This window comes from Anomalospiza imberbis, unplaced genomic scaffold (genome assembly GCF_031753505.1).
Source record: "Anomalospiza imberbis isolate Cuckoo-Finch-1a 21T00152 unplaced genomic scaffold, ASM3175350v1 scaffold_52, whole genome shotgun sequence".
Taxonomy (NCBI): domain Eukaryota; kingdom Metazoa; phylum Chordata; class Aves; order Passeriformes; family Viduidae; genus Anomalospiza; species Anomalospiza imberbis.
In genome coordinates, this window is record NW_027100130.1 from 937,395 (window position 1) to 961,572 (window position 24,178).

Here is a 24,178-nt window from a genome sequence, read left to right on the forward strand (position 1 = left end):
ATCCCATCTCCCCGCCCACCCAGTGCGGGGTTTTTGGCGTTTGGGGGGGGGGATTCCGGGGTTTGGGGGGGGGCTCCATCTCCCCGCGGTGGGGTCCCAGGAGTTTTGGGGATCCCCGCTTCCATGTGGGGGGGGAGGGTCTCAGGCGTTCCAGAGGGCCGCAGCCCCCCAAGGATGGTCTCAGGAATTTGGGGGAGCCCCAGCACCCCCGTATCCCACTCTGGGGGGGCTCCAGGCATCCAGGGAATCACACACACACACACACACCCCCCGCCACGGGACAAATCCCAAGAGTTTGGGGGTCCCACCCCTCCCGCCCCGCCGCCGCCCCCCGCCCCCCCCCCCCGCCGTGCCCGACGCTGGAACCGGCCCGGCCATCCGGGCTCCTCCCCTCCCCCACGCCCCGTACTCCCCCCCCCCCCCCCCCCCCCCCCCCAATTCCTGGAGCGGACCCAGGGCCCGGCCCCCGCCCCCCTCCCCCGCCCGGGCCCCCCCTTCGCTCCCCCCCATTCCAGCGCCATCCCGGGCGGCCGCGGGAAGTCGCGAGTCCGGCGGGATCCCCCCGCCCCCGTGCCCTGGACACCCCCCCGAGGGGAGCCCGTGTCCGCCGAGGGGACCCCGGAGCCCGGGACACCCCTGGGGGGGACCCCAGCACCCGCCGGGGGGGCTCCGGCCTCCGGGACACCCTCCCGAGGGGACCCCACGTCCGCCGAGGGGAGCCCGGAGCCCGGAGACCCCCCAGAAGGGGACCCTCGGCCTCCGGGCTGGGCGTCGCTCTTGGGGGGGAGCGCCTTGAGAGGGGACAGAAAGCTGGGACCCCCCCCCGAGGGGACCCCGGCGTCCGGGACCCTTCCGGGGCTCCGGGAGCCCCCCCCCGAGGGCCCCCAGCGTCCGGGATCCCCCCCGAGGGGTCCCCAGCGCCCGGGCCGGAGCCCTCGCCCGCCGCGGGGTCGGGCCGGGGGTCCCGGGGGTCCCGGGGCTGCGGGGGCACCATGTGGCGCTGGGGGGGGCTCTGGGCGGCGCTGGCGGCGCTGGCGGCGCTGGGGGGGCGCGGGGGGGGGCGCGGCCGTGGCCCGGGAGCGCTTCAAGGTGGTCTTCGCCCCCCTGATCTGCCGGAGGACGTGTCTGAAGGGGCTGTGCCGGGACTCGTGCCAGCCCGGCTCCAACATGACCCTGATCGGCGAGAACGGGCACGCGGCCGACACCCTGACCGGCTCCGGCTTCCGAGTGGGTGAGTGGCACCGGGGGACAGGGATGGGGACACGGGGACAGCCATGGGGACAGCCATGGGGACAGGGACACGGGGACAGCCATGGGGACAGCCATGGGGACAGGGACACCCTGACCGGCTCCGGCTTCCGAGTGGGTGAGTGGCACCGGGGGACAGGGATGGGGACACGGGGACAGCCATGGGGACAGCCATGGGGACAGGGACACGGGGACAGCCATGGGGACAGGGACACCCTGACCGGCTCCGGCTTCCGAGTGGGTGAGTGGCACCGGGGGACAGGGATGGGGACACGGGGACAGCCATGGGGACAGCCATGGGGACAGGGACACGGGGACAGCCATGGGGACAGCCATGGGGACAGGGACACCCTGACCGGCTCCGGCTTCCGAGTGGGTGAGTGGCACCGGGGGACAGGGATGGGGACACGGGGACAGCCATGGGGACAGGGACACGGGGACAGGGACATGGAGACAGCCATGGGGACACGGGGACATGGATGGGGACATGGGGACAGCCATGGGGACAGGGACACCCTGACCGGCTCTGGCTTCTGAGTGGAATGAGTGGCACCGGGGGACAGGGATGGGGACACGGGGACATGGGGACAGGGATGGAGACACGGGGACAGCCATGGGGACACGGGGACAGGGAGGGCTCAGGTGTGGGGACAGCGCCGTGACGAAGATGAGGATGGGACAGGGCTGGGGACAGGGCCAAGGTGGGGACAGGGCCAGGAATGGGCACAGCGGGGATGGGGCTGTGACGGCACCGGGACCGGGGTGGGACAAAGGGGACACAGGGACCTGGGGGGGCTCGGGGGCTCTCAGGGGGTCTCAGGGGTCTTGGGGGATTTAGGGGCACTCCGGGGGTCTCAGGGGAATTTGGAGGCACTCAGGGATCTCAAAGGATTTGGGGGCGCTCCGGGGGTCTTGGAGGATTTGGGGGCGCTCTGGGGGTCTCGGAGGATTTGGGGGCGCTCCGGGGGTCTCGGGGGGTTTAGGGGCGCTCCGGGGGGCTCAGGGGAATTTGGGGGCGCTCCGGGGGGCTCAGGGGTCTCTCTCCCCACAGTGGTGTGCCCCCTGCCCTGCATGAACGGCGGCCAGTGCAGCTCCCGCTCCCACTGCCTGTGTCCCCCCAACTTCACCGGCCGCTTCTGCCAGGTCCCCGCGGGGGGGGGACGCGCAGGGGGACCCCCCCCTCCGCCCCCCCCTGCGCCCCCCGACGCCCCCCCCGACCCCGCCCCGGGCTCCAAGGTCGCCGTTTACGCCGTCCAGGTCATCGCCGATGGCCCCGGGGGGGCGGCGGCCCCCCCCGAGCCCCCCCCGGGGGCAGCCCATGGTGGGGGGCACGGCGGGGGGCACGGGGGGGGCCACGTCAGCCACGCCACCTTCGTCGTGCCCCTGGGGCCTGGGCACCACTCGGCTGAAGGTACCGGGGGGGGCTGGGGGTGCCCGGGGGTTTGGGGGGGGCCTCAGGGATTTGGGGGGCAGAGAGTTCTGGGGGTGCTATGCCTGGGGGTGCCCATATGGGGGGCTTCCTACGGGGTCCTAGTGGGGTGGGAGGGGGGGAGTCTCACGTGTCCTTGCTGGATTTGGGGGGTCCCAGGGTGCTGGGATTTGGGGTTCGTGGGGGGAGGTTTCGGGGTGTTGGTGTCAAATTTTGGGGGTTTCGTGGGGGAGTTCCCAGTATACCACTGCCGGCATTTGGGGGGTCCCATGTGCTGGTGCCGGGTTTGGGGGTCCGGGGGGGGGTCCCAGGTTTTGGGGTTCGGGGGGGTCCCAGGTGCCGGGTTTGGGGGGTCCCGGTTTTTGGGGTTCGGGGGGTCCCAGGTGCCGCTGCCCCCAGCGCAGGTGCCCCCGCCCCTGGTGAACGTGCGGGTCCATCACCCCCCCGAGGCCTCGGTCCAGGTCCATCGCATCGAACCGCGCCCCCCCGAGGGGGGTCCCCGGGGCGGGGGGGGGCTCCTGGCGCACCCCGCGCAGCCCCCGGCGGGCAGCAAACCCCCCGCGCCCCCCCGGCCCCACACCCACAAACCGCTGGGCCGCTGCTTCCAGGAGACCCTGCCCAAGCACTCGGTGAGGGGGGGCCGGGGGGAAATTTGGGGGTGCAGGGACCTTTATGGGTTCGAGGCTGGGAGTTTTGGGGTGCTGACCCCCCCCCCCCCGCATGCTGCAGCACCCCCTCCCCAGGCTCAGCGAGCTCCGGGACTGCTGCCGGGGGTCCCTGGAGTGCGGGGGATGGAATTTGGGGTCTCGGGGGGTTGTTTTGGGGTGCTGACCCCCCCCGTACCCCCCCCCAGTGCGGCAGTAACCCCCTCCCCGGGCTCACCAAGCTCGAGGATTGCTGCGGCAGCATCGGCAGCGCCTGGGGACAGAGCAAGTGCCACAAGTGTCCCCACCTGCAGGGTGAGCGGGGACCCCCCCGACCCCCCCCCAACCTCCAGGAACACCCCCAGGTGTGGGGGACATCCCCCCCGCCCTCCTGGGACCCCCCTACCCCAGACAAACCCAGGTGGCCGGGACCCATATCCAGAGGATCCTTCCTCACTTTGCCCTGGGGGGGACCCAGACCCCCAGAACCCCCCCCAAGGACCCCTACTGGACCCCCCCCCCCCCAGGAACCCCCCCAAAACCGCCCTAGGAACCCCCAGGACCCCTCCAGAACCCAGCTCGAACCCCCCAGGGCCCCCCCAGCCTTAAACCAGGACACCCCCCCCTCAATGGTCCCCTCACCACCTCAGGGACCCCCTGAGGCCTCCCCCCGGTGCCCCCCCCCGTTCTGGGGGTGACGGGGGGGGGCGGGGATGTTGCAGGGTCGGGGTCCCCGAAGGCGGCGCGGGGGGAGCGCGGGGGGGACTGCCCCCAGGGCTACAAACGGCTCAACAGCTCGCACTGCCAGGGTAGGGGCACGGGGCCGCACGGGGGGCACGGGGGGAATGAGGGGCAGGGGTCGTGGGGGAGGTGTGGGGGGGCACAGAGGGCGTGGGGGGCACGGGGGGGGCATCCATGGGGACGTGGGGGGGTGGGGGGACAAGTGTGAGTGTGCAATAGGGGTGTGGGGGGGTCAGGTGTGTTCACACACCTGTGACACCTGTACACCTGTGCCAGGTGTGTTCTGCCTGTGCCACACCCATATCACACCTGTGCCACACCCATATCGCACCTGTATCACACCTGTGCCACACCTGTACACCTGTGCCAGTGTGTTCTGCCCGTGCCACACCCATATCACACCTGTGCCACACCCATATCACACCTGTATCACACCTGTGCCACACCCGTACACCTGTGCCAGGTGTGTTCTGCCTGTGCCACACCCATATCACTCCTGTATCACACCTGTGCCACACCTGTACACCTGTGCCAGGTGTGTTCTGCCTGTGCCACACCCATATCACACCTGTGCCACACCTGTGCCACACCCATATCACTCCTGTATCACACCTGTGCCACACCCGTACACCTGTGCCAGGTGTGTTCTGCCTGTGCCACACCCATATCACACCTGTGCCACACCTGTGCCACACCCATATCGCACCTGTATCACACCTGTGCCACACCTGTACACCTGTGCCAGGTGTGTTCTGCGTGTGCCACACCATATCACACCTGTGCCACACCCATATCGCACCTGTATCACACCTGTGCCACACCTGTACACCTGTGCCAGGTGTGTTCTGCCCGTGCCACACCCATATCACACCTGTGCCACACCCATATCACTCCTGTATCACACCTGTACACCTGTGCCAGGTGTGTTCTGCCCGTGCCACACCTGTCACAGACATCGGGCGCTCTCTGCCCTGCCATTTTGGGGTCGGGTGGTGGAGCCAGGGACAGTGTGTGTGTGACGGGCTCAGGTGTGCCATATCCAGCTCAGGTGTGCCCACCACTTGGCTCAGGCGTGCTGTACCTGGCTCAGGTGTGCCACACTTGGCTCAGGTGTGCCGTACCTGGCTCAGGTGTGTTCTACCTGTCACAGACATTAACGAGTGTGCCCTGCCCGGCGTGTGCCAGCCCGGCGAGTGCCGCAACACCCAGGGCAGCTTCCGCTGCTCCTGCTCGGCCGGGCACGTCCTGGGACCCTCCCGGAGCCAGTGCCTGCGTAGGGGGGACACGGGGGGGACACGGAGGGCCCTGGAAATTCCAGGGATTTGGGGGTCCTGGGAATCCTGGGGTCCTGGGGGTTTGGGGGTCCTGGGACTCTCCCAGAGCCAGTGCCTGTGTACAGGGGGGGGGACACGGGGGTCCTGGAAATTCCAGGGGTTTGAGGGTCCTGGGGATCCTGGGGGTTTGGGGGGTCCTGGGGGTCTGGGACCGTCCCAGAGCCGGTGCCTGCATATGGGGACGGCTGAAGGGGTGGGGGGGTCCTCTGGGGTTTTGGGGGGTTTTGGGGAGGGGTCTCTGAGGGTCCTGACCCCCCGCCCCCCACAAGAGAGGCAGACTCTGGGGGGTCTCAGTGGGGTTTCTGGGATTCTGGTGGGGTCTGGGGTTTTGGGAGTGTCTGGGGGATCCTCTGGGGTTTTGTAGGGTTTTGGGGAGGGGTCTCTGAGGGGTGCTGTGCCCCCCCTCCCCCCGCAGCGGAGCCGGGTGAGGAGCGGGGGCTGTGCTTCCGGCTGGTGTCGGGGTCGCAGCAGTGCCAGCACCCCCTGCCCACCCGCCTGACCCGCCGGACCTGCTGCTGCAGCGTGGGCAAGGCCTGGGGGGCCGCTGCCAGCGCTGCCCCCCCGACGGCACCGGTACGGGGGGGGTTTGGGGGGGTCTGGGGGGGCTGCTCCCAGCGCTGCCCCCTGGATGGCACCGGTACGGGGGGGTTGCTGCCACCTGACAGCGCTAATTTGTGGGTCTGGGGGGTTTTGGGGATGTTGGGGTGGCTGGTTTGTGGGTCTGGGGGGTTTTGGGGGTGGCTGCCGCCCCAACAGCGCCTTTTGGGGGGGGCGGGGGGGCAGTTTTGGGCTCACCCCCCCTTGACCCCCCAAATCCGCCTGGTGGAAAAGGGGGTCTCTCCCCCACACCCAGGGGGAGCCGCGGCCGCGTTCGGGGGGCCGGGGGGAGCTGGGGGTGTCCCAGCGCGGTTTGGGGGTGTCCCCTGTCCCCGCTGACCCCCCCCCCCGTGCCCCCCCAGCCGCGTTCAAGGCCATTTGTCCTGCGGGGAAGGGCTACCACGTGCTCACGTCCCACCAGACCCTGACCATCCAGGGCGGGGAGAGCGACTTCACGCTGCACATCCACCCCGACGGGACCCCCGAGCGGCCCCCCCGGCCCCCCCCGCCCGCCCCCAGCCCGGTGCCGCCCGACGCCCCCCCGCCGCCAGGTCGGACACCCCCCCCCCCCCCCGACTTTCCCCGGGCCCCAAATGTCCCCCACCCCCCCCTCCCTGTGTGTCCCCCCCCGCCTCACCCCGTCCTTGTCCCCTCTTGCCATGTCCGTGACCCCCCCATGTCCCTGTGACACCCCCGAGTCCCTGTGCCCCCCCCATGTCCCTGTGACACCCCGAGTCCCTGTGCCCCCCCATGTCCCTGTGACACCCCCGAGTCCCCATTTCCCCTCTGTGCCCCCCCCATTTCTTCTTTATGCCCCCCATCCCTGTGTCCCCCCCATGTCCCTCACCCCTCCCCCCAGTGTCCCCCCCACGTCCCTCATCCCACCCCAAAAGTCCGCCGTGCCCCTCCCCCCACAATGTCCCACTCCCCCCTCCAATGTCCCCGGACCCCCCCTGACCCCTTGTTTTGTGTGTCCCCCCCCCCCGCCCCACGGTGGGGGGTCAGTTTGGGGTCTCAGCGCCCCCTCCCCCCGCAGCTGTGACCCCCCCGGCCATGGTGAGTGGGGAGGGGACATTGGGGGGGGGGACAAGCACGATGGGGAGGGTTTGGGGGGGGTCTCAGGGGTCTGGGGGGGGCATGGAGGGGCTGGGAGGGTTGGGGGTGTCACGGGGGGCGGGGGGGCTGGGAGGGGGGGGGCTGGGGGCGCGGCGGGGACAGAGGGGACATCGCTGTCCCCCCCCAGCTCCCGGCGTTTCTGGAGCCCCTCGGAGGAGCAGGGTCTGGAGCAGCCCCCGGGGAGCAGCGACCCCCCCCGGTACCCCGGTAAGGGGGGACAGGGCAGGGACACGGAGGGGACACGGGGGTGGGGTGGGGGATGGCGGTGGGGACAGTCTGGGGACACTTCAGGGACAGGGACAGTTCAGGGACGTTTTGGGGACACTTCGGGGAGAGTTCGGGGACTGTTTGGGGACATTTTGGGAACAGTTCAGGGACAGTTTGGGGACGTTTTGGGGACACTTCGGGGAGAGTTCGGGGGACACTTCGGGAACACGCACCAGGATGAAGAGGGGGCGGTGCCCGTGGTGACCAGAAGGGGTTGGGGACAGTTTGGGGACAAGAACCAGAGCAAAGATGGGGACCAGGACGGGGTGGGCTGAGGGCCGAGCGCGGGGACGGGGCGCTGTCCCCGTGGCCCCGTGTGTCACTCCGTGTCCCCAGCGCTGGTGGCCCGGCCCACGCCGGCCCCGCTCTGGCGGCTGCCCCCGGAGCAGCTGACGCGCAGCGCCGCCGAGATCGCGCCCACCCAGGTCACCGGTGAGTGACCCCCGGCACCCCAACACCCCCCGGGACCCCCCAACACCCCCTGGGACCCCCCAACGCCCCCAGGGACCCCCCCAGGACCCCCCAACAATCCCTGGGACCCCCCAACACCCCCCAGGACCCCCCGGAACCCCCCAACACCCCCTGGGACCCCCCAGGACCCCCGGGACAGTCCTGGGACCCTCAACCGGCCCGGGGACCCCCCAGCATCACCTGGAACTGCCAACCCCTCCCCGGGACCTCCCCCAGGGATCCCCGGGACACTCCTGGTACCTCCTAGGAACTCTGGAGCCCCAAACACCCCCCGGGACCCCCCCAAGGACCTCCCGGACCCTCCTGGGGATCCCCCTGGAACCCCCAACACCGCCTGGGACACCCCCCAGGACTCCCTAAGATCTCTGGAACCCCCAACCCTCCCCCCAGGATCCCTGGGACCCCAAACACTTCCCAGAACCCCCCCGGTACTTTTTGGGACCCCCAACACCCCCCATGGGTCCCCTCAGGATCCCCCCAATGTCCCTCCAGACGCCTCAAGACCCTCTGAGACACCCAGGGATGCCCCGGAACCCCCCCAAGACCCCCAGAGCCCCCTGGGACCATCCCCTGAACCCCCAAATCCCACTGGGACCCCTTGGGAGCACTCAGTGCTCCCGGGGTCACCCCAAAATCCCCCTGGGATGCCCCCGCCGTGCCCCCCAGAGACGGACGAGTGCAAACTGAACCGGAACATCTGCGGCCCTGGCGATGTGCGTGATGGGCCCGGGCGGGTACAGCTGCCTCTGCTTCCCGGGGTACCGCTGGCACCCCCAGCGCCGCTACTGCACCGGTACCGAACCGCGGCTGGGGACACGGGCATCGGGGCATGGGGACACCGGGGCGTGGGGACACCGGGGAGACGGGGACATTGGGACATTGGGACACTGGAACCGGGCTGGGGACACGGGGGCATCGGGGGGCACAGGGGCATCGGGGCATGGGGACACCAGAGCATGGGGACATGGGGACATCGGGGATATGGGGACACTGGGGACACAGGGGCACTGGGGACACGGGGACACCGGGACACGGGGACGTGGGGACACCAGAACTGGGGGCTGGGGACACTGAGGACATGGGGATACCAAGACATGGGGGCATCGGGGCATGGAGACATGGGGACATGGGGACACCGGTACCAGGGCTTGGGGCACAGGGACACCGGGGACATAAAGGGGGTGTGGGGGACGGGACACCAGGGACACTGGGGACGTGAGGGTGGCATGGGGGCCATGGGGGGCTTCGGGAGGATGGAGGGGACATGGGGGTGCTGGGGGCACGAGGGTGACAGGTGGGACAGGGGACATGGGTGGGGACAGGGGGATATGGGCTGTGAGGTGGCACATGGAGTGTCACACATGCAGTGACACGTCCTGACACGAGCGCGAGGCAGAACCGTGTGGGGCTGGCGGGAGGGGACACAGGGTCACACACCTGGTGACACACGTGTGACACACCTGGTGACACACCTGGTGACACACGTGTGACACACCTGCCCAGATGTGAACGAGTGTGGGGCTGTGGGGGTCACACACCTGGTGACACACCTGGTGACACGTGTGACACACCTGGTGACACACGTGTGACACACCTGCCCAGATGTGAACGAGTGTGGGGCTGGGGGATGACACACATGATGACACACCTGTGACACACCTGGCGACACACCAGTGACACATGTGTGGCACACCTGGTGACACACCTGTGACAGACTGGTGACACGCCTGTGACACACCTGGTGACACACGTGTGGCACACCTGTCCAGACGTGAACGAGTGCGAGGCGGAGCCGTGCGGGGCGGGGCGCGGGGTCTGCATGAACACCGGTGGCTCCTACACGTGTCACTGTCACCGCGGCTTCCAGCTGCGCCTGCACAAGGGGCTGCGCACCTGCGCAGGTATGGGGGGGTCGGGAGGGCTCGGGGACTCGGGGACACGGCACGGGGTGGGGGACACGGAATGGGAGGTGGGGGCAGTGCATGGGCTTGGGGACAAGGGACAGGGTTGGGGACAGGGGACAGGGTTGGGGACAGGATTGGGGATGGGTTTGGGGATGCAGGACAGGGTTGGGGACAGGGATGGGGACGTGAGACAGGGTTGGGGACAGGCTTGGGGATGCAGGATAGGGTTGGGGATAGGGATGGGGACACTGCCTGGGGTTGGGGACAGGATTGGGGATGGGTTTGAGGATGCAAGGCAGGGTTGGGGACAGGGATGGGGACATGGGATGGGTTCGGGGATGCAGGACAGGGTTGGGGACACTGCCCGGGGTTGGGGACATGAAACAAGGTTGGGGACAGGTTTGGGGACATGGGATAGGTTTGGGGACAGGGGACAGGGTTGGGGACACTGCCCGTGGTTGGGGACAGGGCAAATGACCCCGCGTGTCCCCTCAGACATCGACGAGTGTGCCAAGGGTGACGTGTGCGGGGACGGTGGCACCTGCTCCAACGTGCCAGGCCACTACAAGTGCGAGTGCCACCCGGGCTACCGGCGCAAGGGCTCGCGGCCACCGCTCTGCGAAGGTGACGGGGCTGGGGACACGAAGGCACCAGGGACGGGGACAGGGCACCTCGGAGGGGCGAACCACACCACGGGATGCTGTGGGGTGTCCCCTGTGTCCCCAATGTCCCCCTGCCACCCCCCCCAGACATCAACGAGTGCCTGGATGTGGGGACGTGCCCCGACTCCAAGTGTGAGAACCAGCCTGGGGGCTTCGTGTGCACCCCCTGCCCCCCCGGCTTCCGCGGCCTCAACGGCGCCTGCCTCGGTCAGCACGCCCGGGACCCCCCAAAACCCCCCGGGATCCCTCAAAACCCCCAGGACCCCCCAAACCCCCTCAGGACCCCCAAAACCCCTGGGATCCTCCCAAACTCCTCTGGGACTCCCTAACCCCCCACCCCCCGGGACCCTCCCAAGCCCCCTGGGATCCCCCTGGGGTCACACAGGACCCCCCCAAACCCTCTTGGGACCCCTTTATCTGCGACCCCCCTCTTGGGGATCCCCCCCCCTTGAACCCCCTCCTCAATATCCCCTCGTTCCCACCTCGGGCCCCCCAACCCAGTTCCCCCCCGGGAACCCCATCCCTACACCCACCTCGTGCACCCCCTGCCCCAGACCCCCCAAAACTCCCCCCAAGGGCCCCCCCCCCGCCCCAGCCCCCCCTCCCCAGGGACCCCCCCCCAGGCGTGGGGGCTGACTGGGGTCACCCAGATGTGAACGAGTGCGAGGCCGGGGGGCTCTGCCCCGGGGGGAGCTGCGTCAACACCCCCGGATCCTACAAGTGCCAGTGCCCCCCCGGGCTGCAGCCGGCGCGGGACCCCCCCCCGCTGCCAAGGTACCCCCAAACCTGGGGGGGCTCTGGGGGTTGGGGGGGCAGTGGGGGGCTGGGGGGACTCCCGGGATTTCCGGGTCCGGGGGTGGATCTGGGGGAGGTTGTCGGGATTGGGGGGGCTCTGGGGGGGGGGGGGGGGTGTCGGGGTTTGGGGGGTCCCACACACGGGGGTCTCGTCTTTCTCCCCCCCTCACCCCCCCCCCCCCCCCCAGACATCGACGAGTGCGAGTTCGCGGCCGCCTGCGTGGGGGGGGACTGCGTGAACACGGCGGGGTCCTACCGGTGCCTGTGCCCCCCCGGGTACGCGCTGCTGCACGGCCGGCGCTGCCAGGGTGAGTGCCGAGACCCCCGAGACCCCTCCCCAAACAGCCCTCCCACCTGGGAGCCCCCCAGAACCCCCCCCCGCCCCGCGTACGCGCCTACGCTGCCAGGGTGAGTGTGGAGACCCCCGCCTCAAATAAACCCCCAAACACCCCCCCCAAAACAGCCCCCACCGGGTATGCGCTGCCAGGGAGAGTGGAGTGAGACCCTCCCCAAAATAACCCCCCCAAAAGAGCCCCAAAAGAGCCCCACACGCCCATACCCCCCCGCCCACCTCGGGATACGCGTGGCCACCGCTGCTGGCGTGGGGGTGGGGAGACCCCTCCCCATCGTGCCCGAGGGGTCCTTGGGGGGGGTCTTTGGGGGTGCCCCCGTGAGTCTCAAATCCCCCCCCCCCCGCCAGACATCGATGAGTGCGCGCTGGACCCGGGGCTGTGCCCCCCGCCCGGCACCTGCACCAACCTCGAGGGCTCCTTCAGCTGCCGCTGCCCCCCCGGATTCGCCCCCAGCCCCGACGGGCGCCGCTGCCTCCGTGAGGGGGTGGCCGGGGCGTGGGGGGAGGGGGGGGATAACGGGGGGGTCCGTGGGAATCTGGGGGTGCCACTGGAGGATCCATGGAAAAAATGGGGGGAGGAGCCCTGAGGGGTTCTGGGGCAGCCCTGGGGTTTTGGGGGGGTCCTGAGGGGGTTCTGGGGCATCACTGGTGTTTTAGGGGGGTCCTGGGGGGGTTACGAGGCGTCCCTGGAGCTTTGGGGGGGGTCCTGTGGGTCTGGGGGAGGTCAGAGAGGGACATTTTTAGGGGGTCCCTGGGACAAGAGCTTTTAATGGGTGCCAGGGTTGTCCTTGGGGGTCTGGGGGGGTTCCTGGGGGTGCTCCTGAGGGTCCCAGGGAGGTCTGAGGGGTCTCTGGAGCTCATGGGAGGGGAAGGGGGCGGTTCTAGGGGGGGTCTTTGGGTCTCTGGGGTGGGGGGGGTCCCTGGAACTCTGAGGAGTCTTTGTGGGGTCATTGGGGTTTGGGGGGATCCCCGATGCTCTAAGGGCTCTGAGGGGTCTTTGGGGGATCCATGAGGTCCCTGTTGACCCCCTCTCCCCCCCACCCTCAGCGCGGGAGCCCCCCGCCCCCCGCAAGGAGTGTTACCTGAGCCTGGAGCTGCCCGTGTTCTGCGACGCCGTTTTGGGGACGAACGTGACGCGGGGGGAGTGCTGCTGCTCCGTGGGGGCGGGCTGGGGGGACCTGTGCGAGGTGTACCCCTGCCCCCTCCCCTCCTCGGGTACGGGGTGTCCCCCTGCCCCCTCCCCGGCCGGCTGGGACCCCGCTGCCACCCCCGATTTGAGGGGGTTTGGGGAGCTCTGGGGGGGCTGCACCCCGCCTCCAGCAGAGTTTGTGGCGCTCTCCTGGTGAAAGAGGGGTCACCGGGGGCGGGTGGGGGGTCCCCGGAGATGGTTTGGGGGGTCCCGAGGGTGGTCTGGGGGTTCAGGACCCCCCTCTTTGAGGGTTTTTTCTGCCCCTCCAGCCGAGTTCGTGGCGCTCTGCCCCGACGGGAGGGGCTTCATCCAGGACGACAACGGCCTCGACTACGGGGTCCCCGCACACCGCGGTGAGACCCCTCCCCCCCCGTGTCCCCTCGTGTCCCCCCAGTCCTCCATCCCCCGGGGGGGCTTCTGTCCCCTGCCGCCCCCCCCCGTCCCGAGGCTCCCCGTTTTTCCAAGGAAAACCCGTTTTCCCTCATCCCCTGCCATCCCCTCTGTGCCGGGGGCGGGGGGTCCGTGTCCCCCGGGAGTGCCCGTGGCGATGTCGCCGAGCCTGAGCCCCCCCCGGGGGTGTCCCCCGGCCCCGCAGACATCGATGAGTGCGGGCTCTTCGGGGACGAGATCTGCAAGGGGGGCAAGTGCGTGAACACCCAGCCGGGCTACGAGTGCTACTGCAAGGCGGGCTTCGACTACGACAGCGCCCTGCGGCAGTGCCTGGGTGAGGGGGGGTCCCCTGGGGGTCCCCGGGGGAGACCGGGGAGGGGGGGGGGCATGGGGAGCGAGCAGCGCGGTCCAGAAGCAGCCTGGGCTGTTTGGGGGTATTGGAGGGTTTGGGGATTCTGCGGTGTTCAGGGGTCTCTGGGGTGCTGGGGGGGTGGTCCCTGTGTGTCTGGGGGTCCCTGTGTATGTTTGGGTGGTCCCTGTGTGTTTGGGGCTCCCTGTGTCTGTTTGGGGCTCCCTGTGTCTGTTTGGGGGGGTCCCTGTGTGTCTGGGGGTCCCTGTGTATGTTTGGGTGGTCCCTGTGTGTCTGGGGGTCCCTGTGTGTGTTTGGGGGTCCCTGTGTGTGTTTGGGGGTCTCTGGGGTATTTGGGATCCCCGCAATGCCGAGGCAATCCCCGGGAGTCCCTGCAGCTCCTGGCGGTGTTGGGGTGTCCCGGGGGTTTTGGGGGTGCCTGGGGGGGGGGTCCCCAACCTGCCGCGGAGTCCCCAGAACCCCCCCCTCGCCCCCTCCCCAGACGTGGACGAGTGTCTGGACGAGTCCAACTGCGTGGACGGGGCGTGCGAGAACACGCGCGGCTCCTTCCGCTGCACCTGCGGGCCGGGGGCGCGCTACCACCCGGGGCTGCGGCGCTGCCTGCCCGCCCCCGAGCACGGTGAGAGCCCCCCCGGGGCACGGGGAGACCCCCCCGGGCATCGCCAGACCCGCTCCGGGCCACCACGGGAGAGCGGGAGGGGGTACAGGGTGGGGGGTGCGAGTGCCAGGGACCACCCGGGGCTGCGGCTTTGCCTCTGCGCCGCCCCCCCCCCCGGAAATGCTGAGACCCCCCCCCGGGCTCGGTGAGACCCCCCCCAGGCACGGTGAGGACCCCCCCGGGCAACGTGAGACCCCCGGGGGGGCCGGAGGTGTGTGCGGGGGGTGAGGGGGTGAGCAAGGGGAGCCCCCCCCAGCAATCGCTGTTGCCGGGATTTGGGTGGGGGGGGTTATTTGGAGGTTCCTGACCCCCGCCCCCCCACCCCCGGTCCCGCAGAGCGCCCCCCCCCCGCCGGAGCGGCCCCCCCCGGAGCGGCGGGACGTGTGCTGGCAGCGGCGGGGGGACGAGGGGGTCTGCGGGGCGCCCCTCGGGGGGGGGCCCCTGACGCTGGACGAGTGCTGCTGCCGGGGGGGGGCCGGCTGGGGCCCCCACTGCCGGCCCTGCCCCCCCCGGCCCCCAGGTGAGCGCGGGGAGTCGGGGGGAGGGGCTGGGGGGGGTGTTGGGGGGATTTGGGGGGCTGTAGGGTCCTAGGGGGGATTTGGGGGGGGGGTGGGGGGCCTGTAGTGTCCTAGGAGGGATTTGGGGGGAGTTTGGGGGGGGCTGTAGGGTCCTAGGGGGGGATTTGGGGGGGAGTGGGGGGCCTGTAGGGTCCTAGGAGGGATTTGGGGGCAGTTTGGGGGGGGCTGTAGGGTCCTAGGGGGGATTTGGGGTTTCTGGGAGGTTCAGTGGGATTGGGAGGAGTTCTGGGGGGGGGGGGGAAGGTTGAGGGGGTCCTGAGTGGGACTGGGGGGGGTCTGGGGGGGCTCTATGGGATCTGGGGGATTCTATGGGATCTGGAGGAGCTGCTGAGGGTCCCGGGGGTGCTCGGAGGGGCTGATTTTGGGGGTCCCCCCAGGCGTGCCGTGCCCCCCCGTGCAGAGCGAGAGCAATTCCTTCTGGGACGTCAGCCCCCTCAGCCTGGGGGGGCCCCGCAGAGGTGGGACCCCAAAACCCGCCCCCTCCACCCCCTGCCAGGGCTCCCAAACCCCCTCGGACCCCAAACCGTGACCCTGTGCCCCTCCAACCCGTGGTGTCCCGTTCCCCCCGCCCCCCCCCGCTTTAGGACCCCAAACCCCTTTGAAGTGGGGTCCCCAAGCCCCCCCCGCGGGTCCCCCCCAGCCCCCCGTGTCCCCCCCAGGTGACGACAGCTCCGAGGAAGACTCTGCCGAGTGCCCCTGTCCCGGGGGGGTCCCCGGCCGCTGCCTCCGCTCCCCTCGGGGGGGCTGCGAGTGCCCCCCCGGCTTCCAACCGGACCCCACCCGCACCCGCTGCCTCGGTGAGACCCCCCCCCCCCCGAGAAAATGGGGACCCCTAAAGCCCCCTGGGACCCCCAACATCCCCCCCCGACACCCCAAGTGACCCCAATCCCCCCCCAAAGCCCCCTGGGACCCCCAAACCCCGCTGGGACCCCCAAAGCCCCCTGAGACCCAGGGTTTTGGAGTGGTGGGAGGTGAGGAGGGGGTCAGGACCCCCCCTTACTCCTGGGTTCCCTAAATATTGGGGACCCCCCGGGGGGGGGGGGGGGGGGCTGGGGGTCCCCGCTGCCCACAAACATCGGTTGGTGCTGGGGCTTTGTCGGGGGGAGGGGGGGGTTTGGGGGTCCCAGGGGATATTTTTGGGCCCCCCTGTTCCCCCCCCCCCATATCGATGAGTGCCAAGATCCCCGTGAGGTGGGGGCGGCGAAGTTTGGGGGTTCCCTTAGGGAATGTTGGGGGTTATTTTGGGGGTCCCTGACCTGTGTATGTGTGTGTGTCCACCCCCCTCCCCTCCCCAGACATCGACGAGTGTCGGGACCCACCGGGGGGGTCCCCGCTGCCCCCGCGAGCGCTGCATCAACACCAGCGGCTCCTTCCGCTGCGCCTGCAAAGCCGGCACCAGCCGGGCCCGCCCGGGGGGGCTCTGCCTGCCCCAGCGCCGCTGAGCCCCCCCGGGACCGGCTGGGACCCACCAGGACCCCCCGAGACCCCTGGGAACCCACCGGGATCCCCTGGGACCAACCGGAACCCTCTGGGCCCGGTCCCGGCGCCGCTGAACCCCCCCCGGGACCCTCTGGGGCTGCCCGGGACCCTCTGGACCCTGCCCTGGCGCCGCTGAACCCCCCCCAGAACCCATGGGAGTCCCCAGGACCACCCGAGACCCCCCGGGATCTCCCAGAACCCCCCAGGACCACCTGGGATCCCCCGGAACCCACCGGGGACCGCCCAGATCCCGGCTCCAGCGCCGCTGAAACCCCCCCCGGGACCCCCCAGAGCCCCCTGGGACCCCCCAGAATCCTCCGAGACCCTCTGGGACCCTCTGGACCCGGCCCCAGCGCCGCTGAAACCCCCCCGGGACCCCCCGGACCCCAATAAAGGACGTGGGGGAACAGCCCCAGCGGCGCTGCCTGGATGGGGGGGGCTGGAGGGGATTTTGGGGTGGGATTTTGGAGATTTGGGCACCTGGGAGGATTTGGGGGGAACTCCCTGGGAGGGGAGATTGGGGCACTGGAGGGGTCAGAGGGGGGATTTGGGGGTGAAATTGAGGCGATTTGGGGTGAAACCAAGGGAAATCTGGGGTGAAATCGGAGGGAATGTGGGGTGCAATCGGGGGGATTTTGGGGTGAAATCAGGGGGATTCTGGGGTGAAATTGGAAGGATTTGGGGGTGAAATTGAGACAATTCAGTGTAAAATCAGGGGAAATTTGGGGTGCAATCGGGGGGATTTTGGGTGAAATTGGGGGGGATTTTGGGTGAAATCGGGGGGGATTTTGGGGTGAAATCGGGGGGATTTTGGTGAAATTGGGGCGATCGGGGAGCAAGTCGGGGCCACGCCCAGCACACTAACCACGCCCACTCGCTACCACACCCCTCAAGACCACGCCCATCAAGCCACACCTCCCCGGCTCGTCCAATGGCGGCCGTCGGCGCGCGCAGGCCCCGCCCACTCCCGTCGTGCCCCGCGCTGCCCGCGCCGGCGGCGGCCGCGGTGAGGGGCGGGGGCGGTGCCGGGTCCCGGAACCGGGGCGGGTCTGGAGGGGTCGGCACCGGCTCTGAGGGAGGGTCTGGGGCTCCTGGGTGGGCTCCGGCACGGGGGGGGGGGGGGGGCTTTGTGGGGAGGGTCCCGGGTGGTGCCTGAACGTTTCCGCGGCTTTGGGGGTACCGGGAAGGGGCGGGTCCGTCCCGGGGCTTCCCCTATTCCCCGTCCGAGCCCCCCAGGCTTGACCCCCTCTCTGCCGCTGTAACCCCCCCGATCCCACAGCGCCCCCGCTGCTGTGCTCCCCCATAACCCCCCCAGGACCCCCAACCCCTCATTTTCCCCCAGTCCCTCCCATGGGCTCCGCCGGATGCTGCTGTTCCTCCCCCTCGCTCTGTCCCGGCTGTGGTGCTCTGGGGGATCCCCCCCAATAAAGCCCCATTTTCCCCCTGTAAATCCCCCCTATAACCCCCTCCCCATTTCCCCTGGGACCCCACCACTATTTCCCCCCCATTTCCCCACCGTGGGGCTGAAACCGCTGCTCCCGCTCCCCTCTGTGGGCAGCTCCCCCAGCCCCCGAGACCCCCAGACCTCCCCCCAGGCCCCCCAGAACTGCCCTCGGGACCCCCAGAACTCCCCCCAGGCCCCCCATTCCCCGCTGACCGTGGGCTCCCCGCAGGCCCCAGCATGGGGCTGAAGCCCTGGCAGAAGGCTCTGTTCCCCCTGCGCTCCGTGGCCGCCGTGGTGCGGCTCTTCGAGGCCGAGCTGCGGCAGCCCGAGCCCGACCTGGTGCTGCTCTCGCTGGTGCTGGGCTTCGTGGAGCATTTCCTGGCCGTCAACCGAGTCCTCCCCACCAACGTCCCGGGCTCACCTTCGAGTCCCGGCCCGGGCCGGACCCCCAGACCCGGCTGTACTTCCCGGTGGCCGAGCTGTCCATCGTGGCCGCGCTCTACGCCCGCTTCACGGCGCAGATCCGGGGGGCCGTGGACCTGTCCCTGTACCCCCGGCCCGACGGCTGCTCCTCGCGGGAGCTGGTGAGGAAAGTGTCCGATGTCATCTGGAACAGCCTCAGCCGCTCCTACTTCAAGGACCGGGCTCACATCCAGTCCCTCTTCAGCTTCATCACGGGTGAGGAGGGGTCCTGAGGGGGTTGGTGGGGCTGGGGTCCCACCTGGAGCAGCCTGAGCTGCTCCTGCTTCAAGGGCCTGGTGGGCGTTGTGTGCTTCTTCAGCTTTGTCGCTGCTGGGGGGTCCCTCACTCCTGGGTCCCCTCCCTTGGGGACAGCTCAGGGGTGGGGATGGGGGAATTTGGGGGGGCTCTGTGTGTCCCTGAGCCCCCCCTATGTCCTCTCAGGGGGGTTTTGGGGGGGCTCTGTGTGTCCCTGAGCCCCCTTCATGTCCCCTCAGGGGGGGTTAGTGGGGGCTCTGTGTGTCCCTGTGTCCTCTCAGGGGGGTTTTGGGGGGGCTCTGCGTGTCCCTGAGCCCCCCCTGTGTCCCCCCAGGTACGAAGCTGGACAGCTCAGGTGTGGCCTTCGCCGTGGTCGGCGCCTGCCAGGTGCTGGGGCTGCCGGACGTGCACCTGGCCCTGAGCGAGGACCACGCCTGGGTGGCCTTTGGGGCCGGGGGGGTCCCAGACTGCCGAGGTCACCTGGCACGGGAAGGGCAACGAGGACAGGAGGGGACAGCCCGTGCAGGCCGGGGTGGCCGAGAGGGTACGGGGGGACATGGGGGTGGAGGGGGGTCAGGGGGGACAGTGGGGACATGGGGGGGGTCAGGGGGACAGTGGGGACACAGGAGGGGCTGAGAGGGTGCGAGAATGGGGGGGCAGGGGTGCGAGGGCAGGGGGTCCCCACTGGGACAGGGGGATGGGAACAGGGGGTTTCAAGGGGGTGTTTGGCAGGTGGGGACACTGGAGAACCCCTGGGACAGACAGCACTGGCAGTGCAGTGAGGGGGCACAGGTGGATGTGTCCCCGTGTCCCCTGTGTCACCTGTGTCCCCTGTGTCATCTGTCCCCAGAGCTGGCTGTACCTGAAGGGCTCCTACCTGCGCTGCACACGGCACATGGAGGTGGCGTTCATGGTGTGTGCCATCAACCCGTCCATCGACGGCCACACCGACAGCCTGGAGCTGCTGCAGCTGCAGCAGGTGTGGGGCAGGGCTGGCTCGGGTGTGGGGCAGGGCCAGCCCAGGTGAGAGGCACCCCCCACATCTCTCCTTCCTCTCCCCTGCAGCGCCTGCTGTGGCTGCTCTATGACATGGGGCACCTGGACAGGTGAGAGGGACCCCTGACCCACCACGGGGCTGCCCCCCCAAGCTGCCCTGGGGCCCCCCCAACCCGCCGTGGGGCCGCCCCCCACCTGCCCCACAGGTACCCCATGGCGCTGGGGAACCTGGCCGACCTGGAGGAGCTGGAGCCCACCCCCGGCAGACCCGACCCCCTCACCTTGTACCACCAGGTGACCATGATGGGGGGTTTGGGGGCTCAGGGGTGTGGCCAGGTGAGCCAGGTGTTGCTGACCCCTCGCCGCCGCCCCCAGGGCATCCACTCTGCCCGCACCTACTACAACAACGAGCACATCTACCCCTACCTGTACCTGGCCGGCTTCCACTGCCGCAACAAGAACGTCAAGGAGGCCCTGGAGGCCTGGGCTGACACAGCCACCGTCATCCAGGAGTGAGTGGGGGGCTCTGGGGGGCAAAATTTGGGGTCCTGGGGGATCCTAGGAGGTACCTGGGAAGTCCTTGGGTTACCTGTGGGGTCCTGCTCCTCCCCCTGGCTGGGTTGGGGGGGCTCCCTCCCTCCTGTGGGGCTGGGAGGGTGTTGAGGACTGAGGGGGTCCTTGGGGGTGACCAGCCCCTGGTTTTGGGGGGGTCCATATCCCCCTGTGCCCCCCACCCAGGGTTGGGTTCTTGGGGTCCCCCTGTCCTTTGTGGGCTCTGTGTCCTCTTTAGGAGTCCCCACATCCGTGGGGCAGCCCCCCAACCCCCCTGGGGCAGCCCCCCAACCCCCCTGGGGACAGCCCCCCAAGCCCAGTGTGCCCCCCAAACCCCCTGGGGCAGCCCCCCAATCCCTCCTGCCCCCCCAGCTACAATTACTGCCGTGAGGACGAGGAGATCTACAAGGAATTCTTTGACGTGGCCAACGATGTCATCCCCAACCTGCTCAAGGAGGCGGCGGCCCGAGCCCCCCCCGGGGGCTGAGGTGGGACCTGGAGCTGGGGACCCCCAGATTTGGGGGTCAGCCCAGCCCGGGTGGGTTCGTGTGGAGGAAGGGCTGTGTGGGGTGATGTGGTGGGGGGGGAATTTTGGGGGTTCCCCCACATTTGGAGGGCTCTGAATTTTGGGGGGTCCCCACTGGCAGAGACCCCCCCCAGCTCCCAATATGGTGGGGTGGGGGTGTCCTTGCCCCCTCTTTGTGGGGTTCCCCCACACCTCTGGGGATCTCCTCTGACTCGGGGGGTCCTCAGGGGGCCCCCGGGGGTCTCCCAGCCCTGGCAGGACCCCGAGTGCTTCGCTCACCTGCCTGCGCTTCTACGACGGCATCTGCAGGTGGGAGGAGGGGAGCCCCACGCCCGTCCTGCACGTGGGCTGGGCCACCTTCCTCGTGCAGTCACCTGGGCCGCTTCGATGGCCAGGTGAGGCTTTTGGGGGTCCCCCTGGGGCTTCTGGGGGGGCCCCGGGGGCAGGGGAGCCCCTCCTGTGTGCTGCGTGGGGGCTGGGCCACCTTCCTTGGTGTTTTGATGGCCCAGTGAGGGGTCCTGAGTGGGGTCTGGGGTCCCCGTGTCCTCCTTGGAGGGTCCTGGGTGGGTTCTGGGGGTCACCATCTCCTCTTTGGTGCATCCCTGGAGGTTTGGGGGGGTCCTGGGTGGGTTCTGGGGGTCCTAATCTCCTCTTTGGGGCATCCCTGGCAATTTGGGAGGGTCCTTAGTGGGTTCTGGGGGTCCCCATCTCCTCCTTGGGGCATCCCTGGGGGTTTGGGGGGATCCTGAGTTGGTTCTTGGGTCCCCCATCTCTATTTTGGGGCATCCCTGGGGGTTTGGGGGGGTCCTCAGTGGGTTCTGGGCTCCCCAATGTTCTCTTTGGGGCATCCCTCAGGGATTCAAGGGGTCCCGAGTGGGTTCTGGGGTCCCCATCTCTATTTTGGGGCTTCTCTGGGGGATTGGGGGGTCCTGAGTGGGTTCTGAGTTCCCTCATCTCTTTTTTTGGGACATCCCCAGAGATTTGGGGTGTCCTGAGTGTGCTCTGGGGTCCCCTAAAAACCTCTGGGGAGGCTTGGGGGTGGGGTTTGTCTCCAAACCCCCTCTGAGCCCCACCTGTGTGTCCCCCCAGGTGCGCCAGCAGGTGACCCTGCTCTCCGAGGACCCCCACCCCCCCCGAGGCAGATCTGGGGGGTCCCGAGGACCCCCGCGATTGCCCGCCCGCCGGGGTCCCCGCCGCGAATCCAAACCCGAGGAGCCGCCCACCCCCAAAAAACCCGCCGAGCGCCGGCCTCCTCCCCGCGCCCCCCGCCCCGAGGAGACCCCGGCTCCTCTCCCCGCCCCCCGCCGCCACCCCCGCGACCCCCGCCACACCCCGCGACCCCCGGCCGGCCCCGGCCGCGCCCCGCCGCCCCCCCCGCCGGGGCCGGTGCTGGCGGGTTCCGCTCGCAGAAGATGCGGGGCATGAAGGAGCTGCTGCGGGCGGCCAAGGTCAACTCGAGCGCCATCAAACTCCAGCTCACGGCCCAGTCCCAGGTGCAGCCGCGCCGCCCCCGCGCGCCCCGCCCGGCGCCTACCCCCTGCCCTTCCTCAAGAGACCCCGAAAAGGCTCCTAGGGAGCCCAAAATCCCAGAGAGACCCCAAAAAGGGTCCTAGGGAACGCCAGAAACCCCAAAGAGATCCCGAAAAGAGTCCTAGGAGCCTCAAAACCCCCCAAAATCCCAGGGAGATGCAGTGCCCACCCTGCCCTTCCTCAAGAGACCCCGAAAGGCTCCTAGGGAGCCCCAAAATCCCAGAGAGACCCCAAAAAGGGTCCCTAGGGAACGCCAGAAACCCCAAAGAGATCCCGAAAAGAGTCCTAGGAGCCTCAAAACCCCCAAAATCCCAGGGAGATGCAGTGCCCCACCCTGCCCTTCCTCAAGAGACCCCGAAAAGGCTCCTAGGGAGCCCCAAAATCCCAGAGAGACCCCAAAAAGGGTCCTAGGGAACGCCAGAAACCCCAAAGAGATCCCAAAAAAACGGTCCTAGGGAGCCTCAAAAACCCCAAAATCCCAGGGAGATGCAGTGCCCACCCTGCCCTTCCTCAAGAGACCCCAAAAAGGCTCCTAGGGAGCCCCAAAATCCCAGAGAGACCCCAAAAAGGGTCCTAGGGAACGCCAGAAACCCAAAGAAATCCCGAAAAGAGTCCTAGGGAGCCCCAAAAACAGTCCTAGGGAGCCCCAAAGTCCCAGGGAGATGCAGTGTCCACCCTGCCCTTCCTCAGGAGACCCTGAACAGGGTCCTAGGGAGCCCCAAAAAACCCAGAGAGACCCCAAAACGGCTCCTAGGGAGCCTCAAAAACCCCAAAATCGGTCCTAGGGAGCCCCAAAAACCCCAGAGAGGCCCTGAAAAAGGGTCCTAGGGAGCCTCAAAAACCCCAAAATCCCAGGGAGATGCAGTGCCCACCCTGCCCTTCCTCAAGAGACCCCAAAAAGTCTCCTAGGGAGCCCCAAAAAAGGGTCCCGGGGAGCCCCAAAAACGGTCTTAGGGAGCCCCAACTCCCCAAAATCCCAGGGAGATGCAGTGTCCCCCCTGCCCTTCCTCAAGAGACCCCGAAAAGATTCGTAGGGAGCCCCAAAAAGGGTCCCGGGGAGCCCCAGAAACCCCAATATTCCAGCCCGGAGCTGCCCCGGGTGCAACTGCACCTTCCCTTTTCTCAGCAGACCACAGAGGGTCCCAAAGCAGTCAGGAATCCCAGAAAATCCCAGGGAGACGCAGTGCCCACCCTGCCCCTTCCTCAGGAAATCCCAAAAAAGCTTCATGGGGATCCCGAAAAAACCCCAAAACCCCAGCCTGGCCCTGCCCAGGTGCGGCCCCCTCAACCCTTTCTCAACAGCTTCCAGAAAAAAAATCTCTCCCCAAAAAGGGAGGGGAGGAATTTGGGGGGGAATTTGGGCAGGAATGAGGGGCTGGGGGGGTACAAGGAGCTGGGGACGGAAGATTTGGGGGGGGGGTTGGATTTGGGGGTTCAGGGGCTTTAGAGGGGGGTTTGGGGAGCAGAGGGGGGCGTCAGGCAGGGGATTTTTGGCGGGCACAGCTCAGTTTTGGGGTGCCCAACACGAGGCCTTTGGGGACCCTCAGAACGGACTTTTGGGGGGGGTCCCGGATTTGGGGGACCCGGACACGGGGAGAACCGGGGGGGGGGAGATTCCAAGAGCCCGGGTGAGGGGGAGGCCGTGGAATAATTGATAATAAAATAAAAAGTGCCGCTGGCTTCACCGAGCGCCTCCGGCTGCGTTTTTGGGGGGGCGCGGGGGGAGCGGACCCTCCTGAGGGGGCGCCTCCCATGATCCTCCGCGCGCGGGCGAGCTCCCGCGATGCTTCGCGAGAGGTTTTGGCGGGCCGCTCTTCCGCCCGCCCTCCGTCCCCGACTCCGCCAATCAGCGTGCGCCTGCCCTGAGCGACAGAGGAGGCAGCCAATCAGCTGCGCCCGGCCAAAGTCTGCTGCGAACGTCGCTCTCGGCCGGCACGGGGTCTCCCGCCGTCCCCGTCCGGGGGCGCGGGGCGGGGCGTGGCGCCTCCAATGATGGCGGAGCTTCTGCGATGGGTCCCGCCCTCCGCGCGACAGCCAATCACTGCTCGCCATTCTGGCCCCCCTTCCCCCCGATCTCCGCTTGAGCGACATCCCGGTCAACCAATCGCCGCGGCCAGCGCCTCAGCGTCCACCTCCGCCCACCGTCCGCTCTCCGGCCAATCCCCGCGGCCGCCGCCGTGACGGACACC

The 24,178-nt window shown here is 69.1% G+C and overlaps 2 protein-coding genes across 2 annotated transcripts; both read left to right on the forward strand.

Annotated features, from left to right (window-relative positions):
- Window positions 1–943: 943 nt before the first annotated feature.
- LOC137467087 (latent-transforming growth factor beta-binding protein 3-like) lies at window positions 944–16,219 on the forward strand. The gene is given in 29 exon segments (XM_068178640.1): window positions 944–1,231; window positions 2,300–2,659; window positions 3,077–3,306; window positions 3,531–3,636; window positions 4,044–4,130; window positions 5,213–5,335; window positions 5,812–5,934; window positions 5,937–5,969; window positions 6,356–6,611; window positions 7,183–7,316; window positions 7,713–7,808; window positions 8,514–8,560; window positions 8,562–8,640; window positions 9,617–9,748; window positions 10,247–10,375; window positions 10,501–10,620; window positions 11,064–11,170; window positions 11,172–11,187; window positions 11,397–11,516; window positions 11,909–12,037; window positions 12,608–12,775; window positions 13,019–13,102; window positions 13,345–13,473; window positions 13,991–14,217; window positions 14,504–14,687; window positions 15,123–15,203; window positions 15,405–15,542; window positions 16,041–16,059; window positions 16,061–16,219. Coding segments are annotated over 29 exon segments (3,648 nt in total). The 5' UTR covers window positions 944–1,167; the 3' UTR covers window positions 16,188–16,219.
- Window positions 16,220–17,887: 1,668 nt separating this feature from the next.
- LOC137467145 (menin-like) lies at window positions 17,888–22,032 on the forward strand. Its single transcript, XM_068178701.1, is given in 19 exon segments — window positions 17,888–18,074; window positions 18,077–18,346; window positions 18,720–18,838; window positions 18,840–18,929; window positions 19,236–19,364; window positions 19,451–19,491; window positions 19,588–19,675; window positions 19,757–19,893; window positions 20,306–20,399; window positions 20,401–20,421; window positions 20,687–20,713; window positions 20,715–20,741; window positions 20,743–20,832; window positions 20,834–20,854; window positions 21,549–21,581; window positions 21,583–21,633; window positions 21,636–21,740; window positions 21,743–21,967; window positions 21,970–22,032. Coding segments are annotated over 19 exon segments (1,800 nt in total). The 5' UTR covers window positions 17,888–17,905.
- The last annotated feature ends 2,146 nt before the right edge of the window (window positions 22,033–24,178 follow it).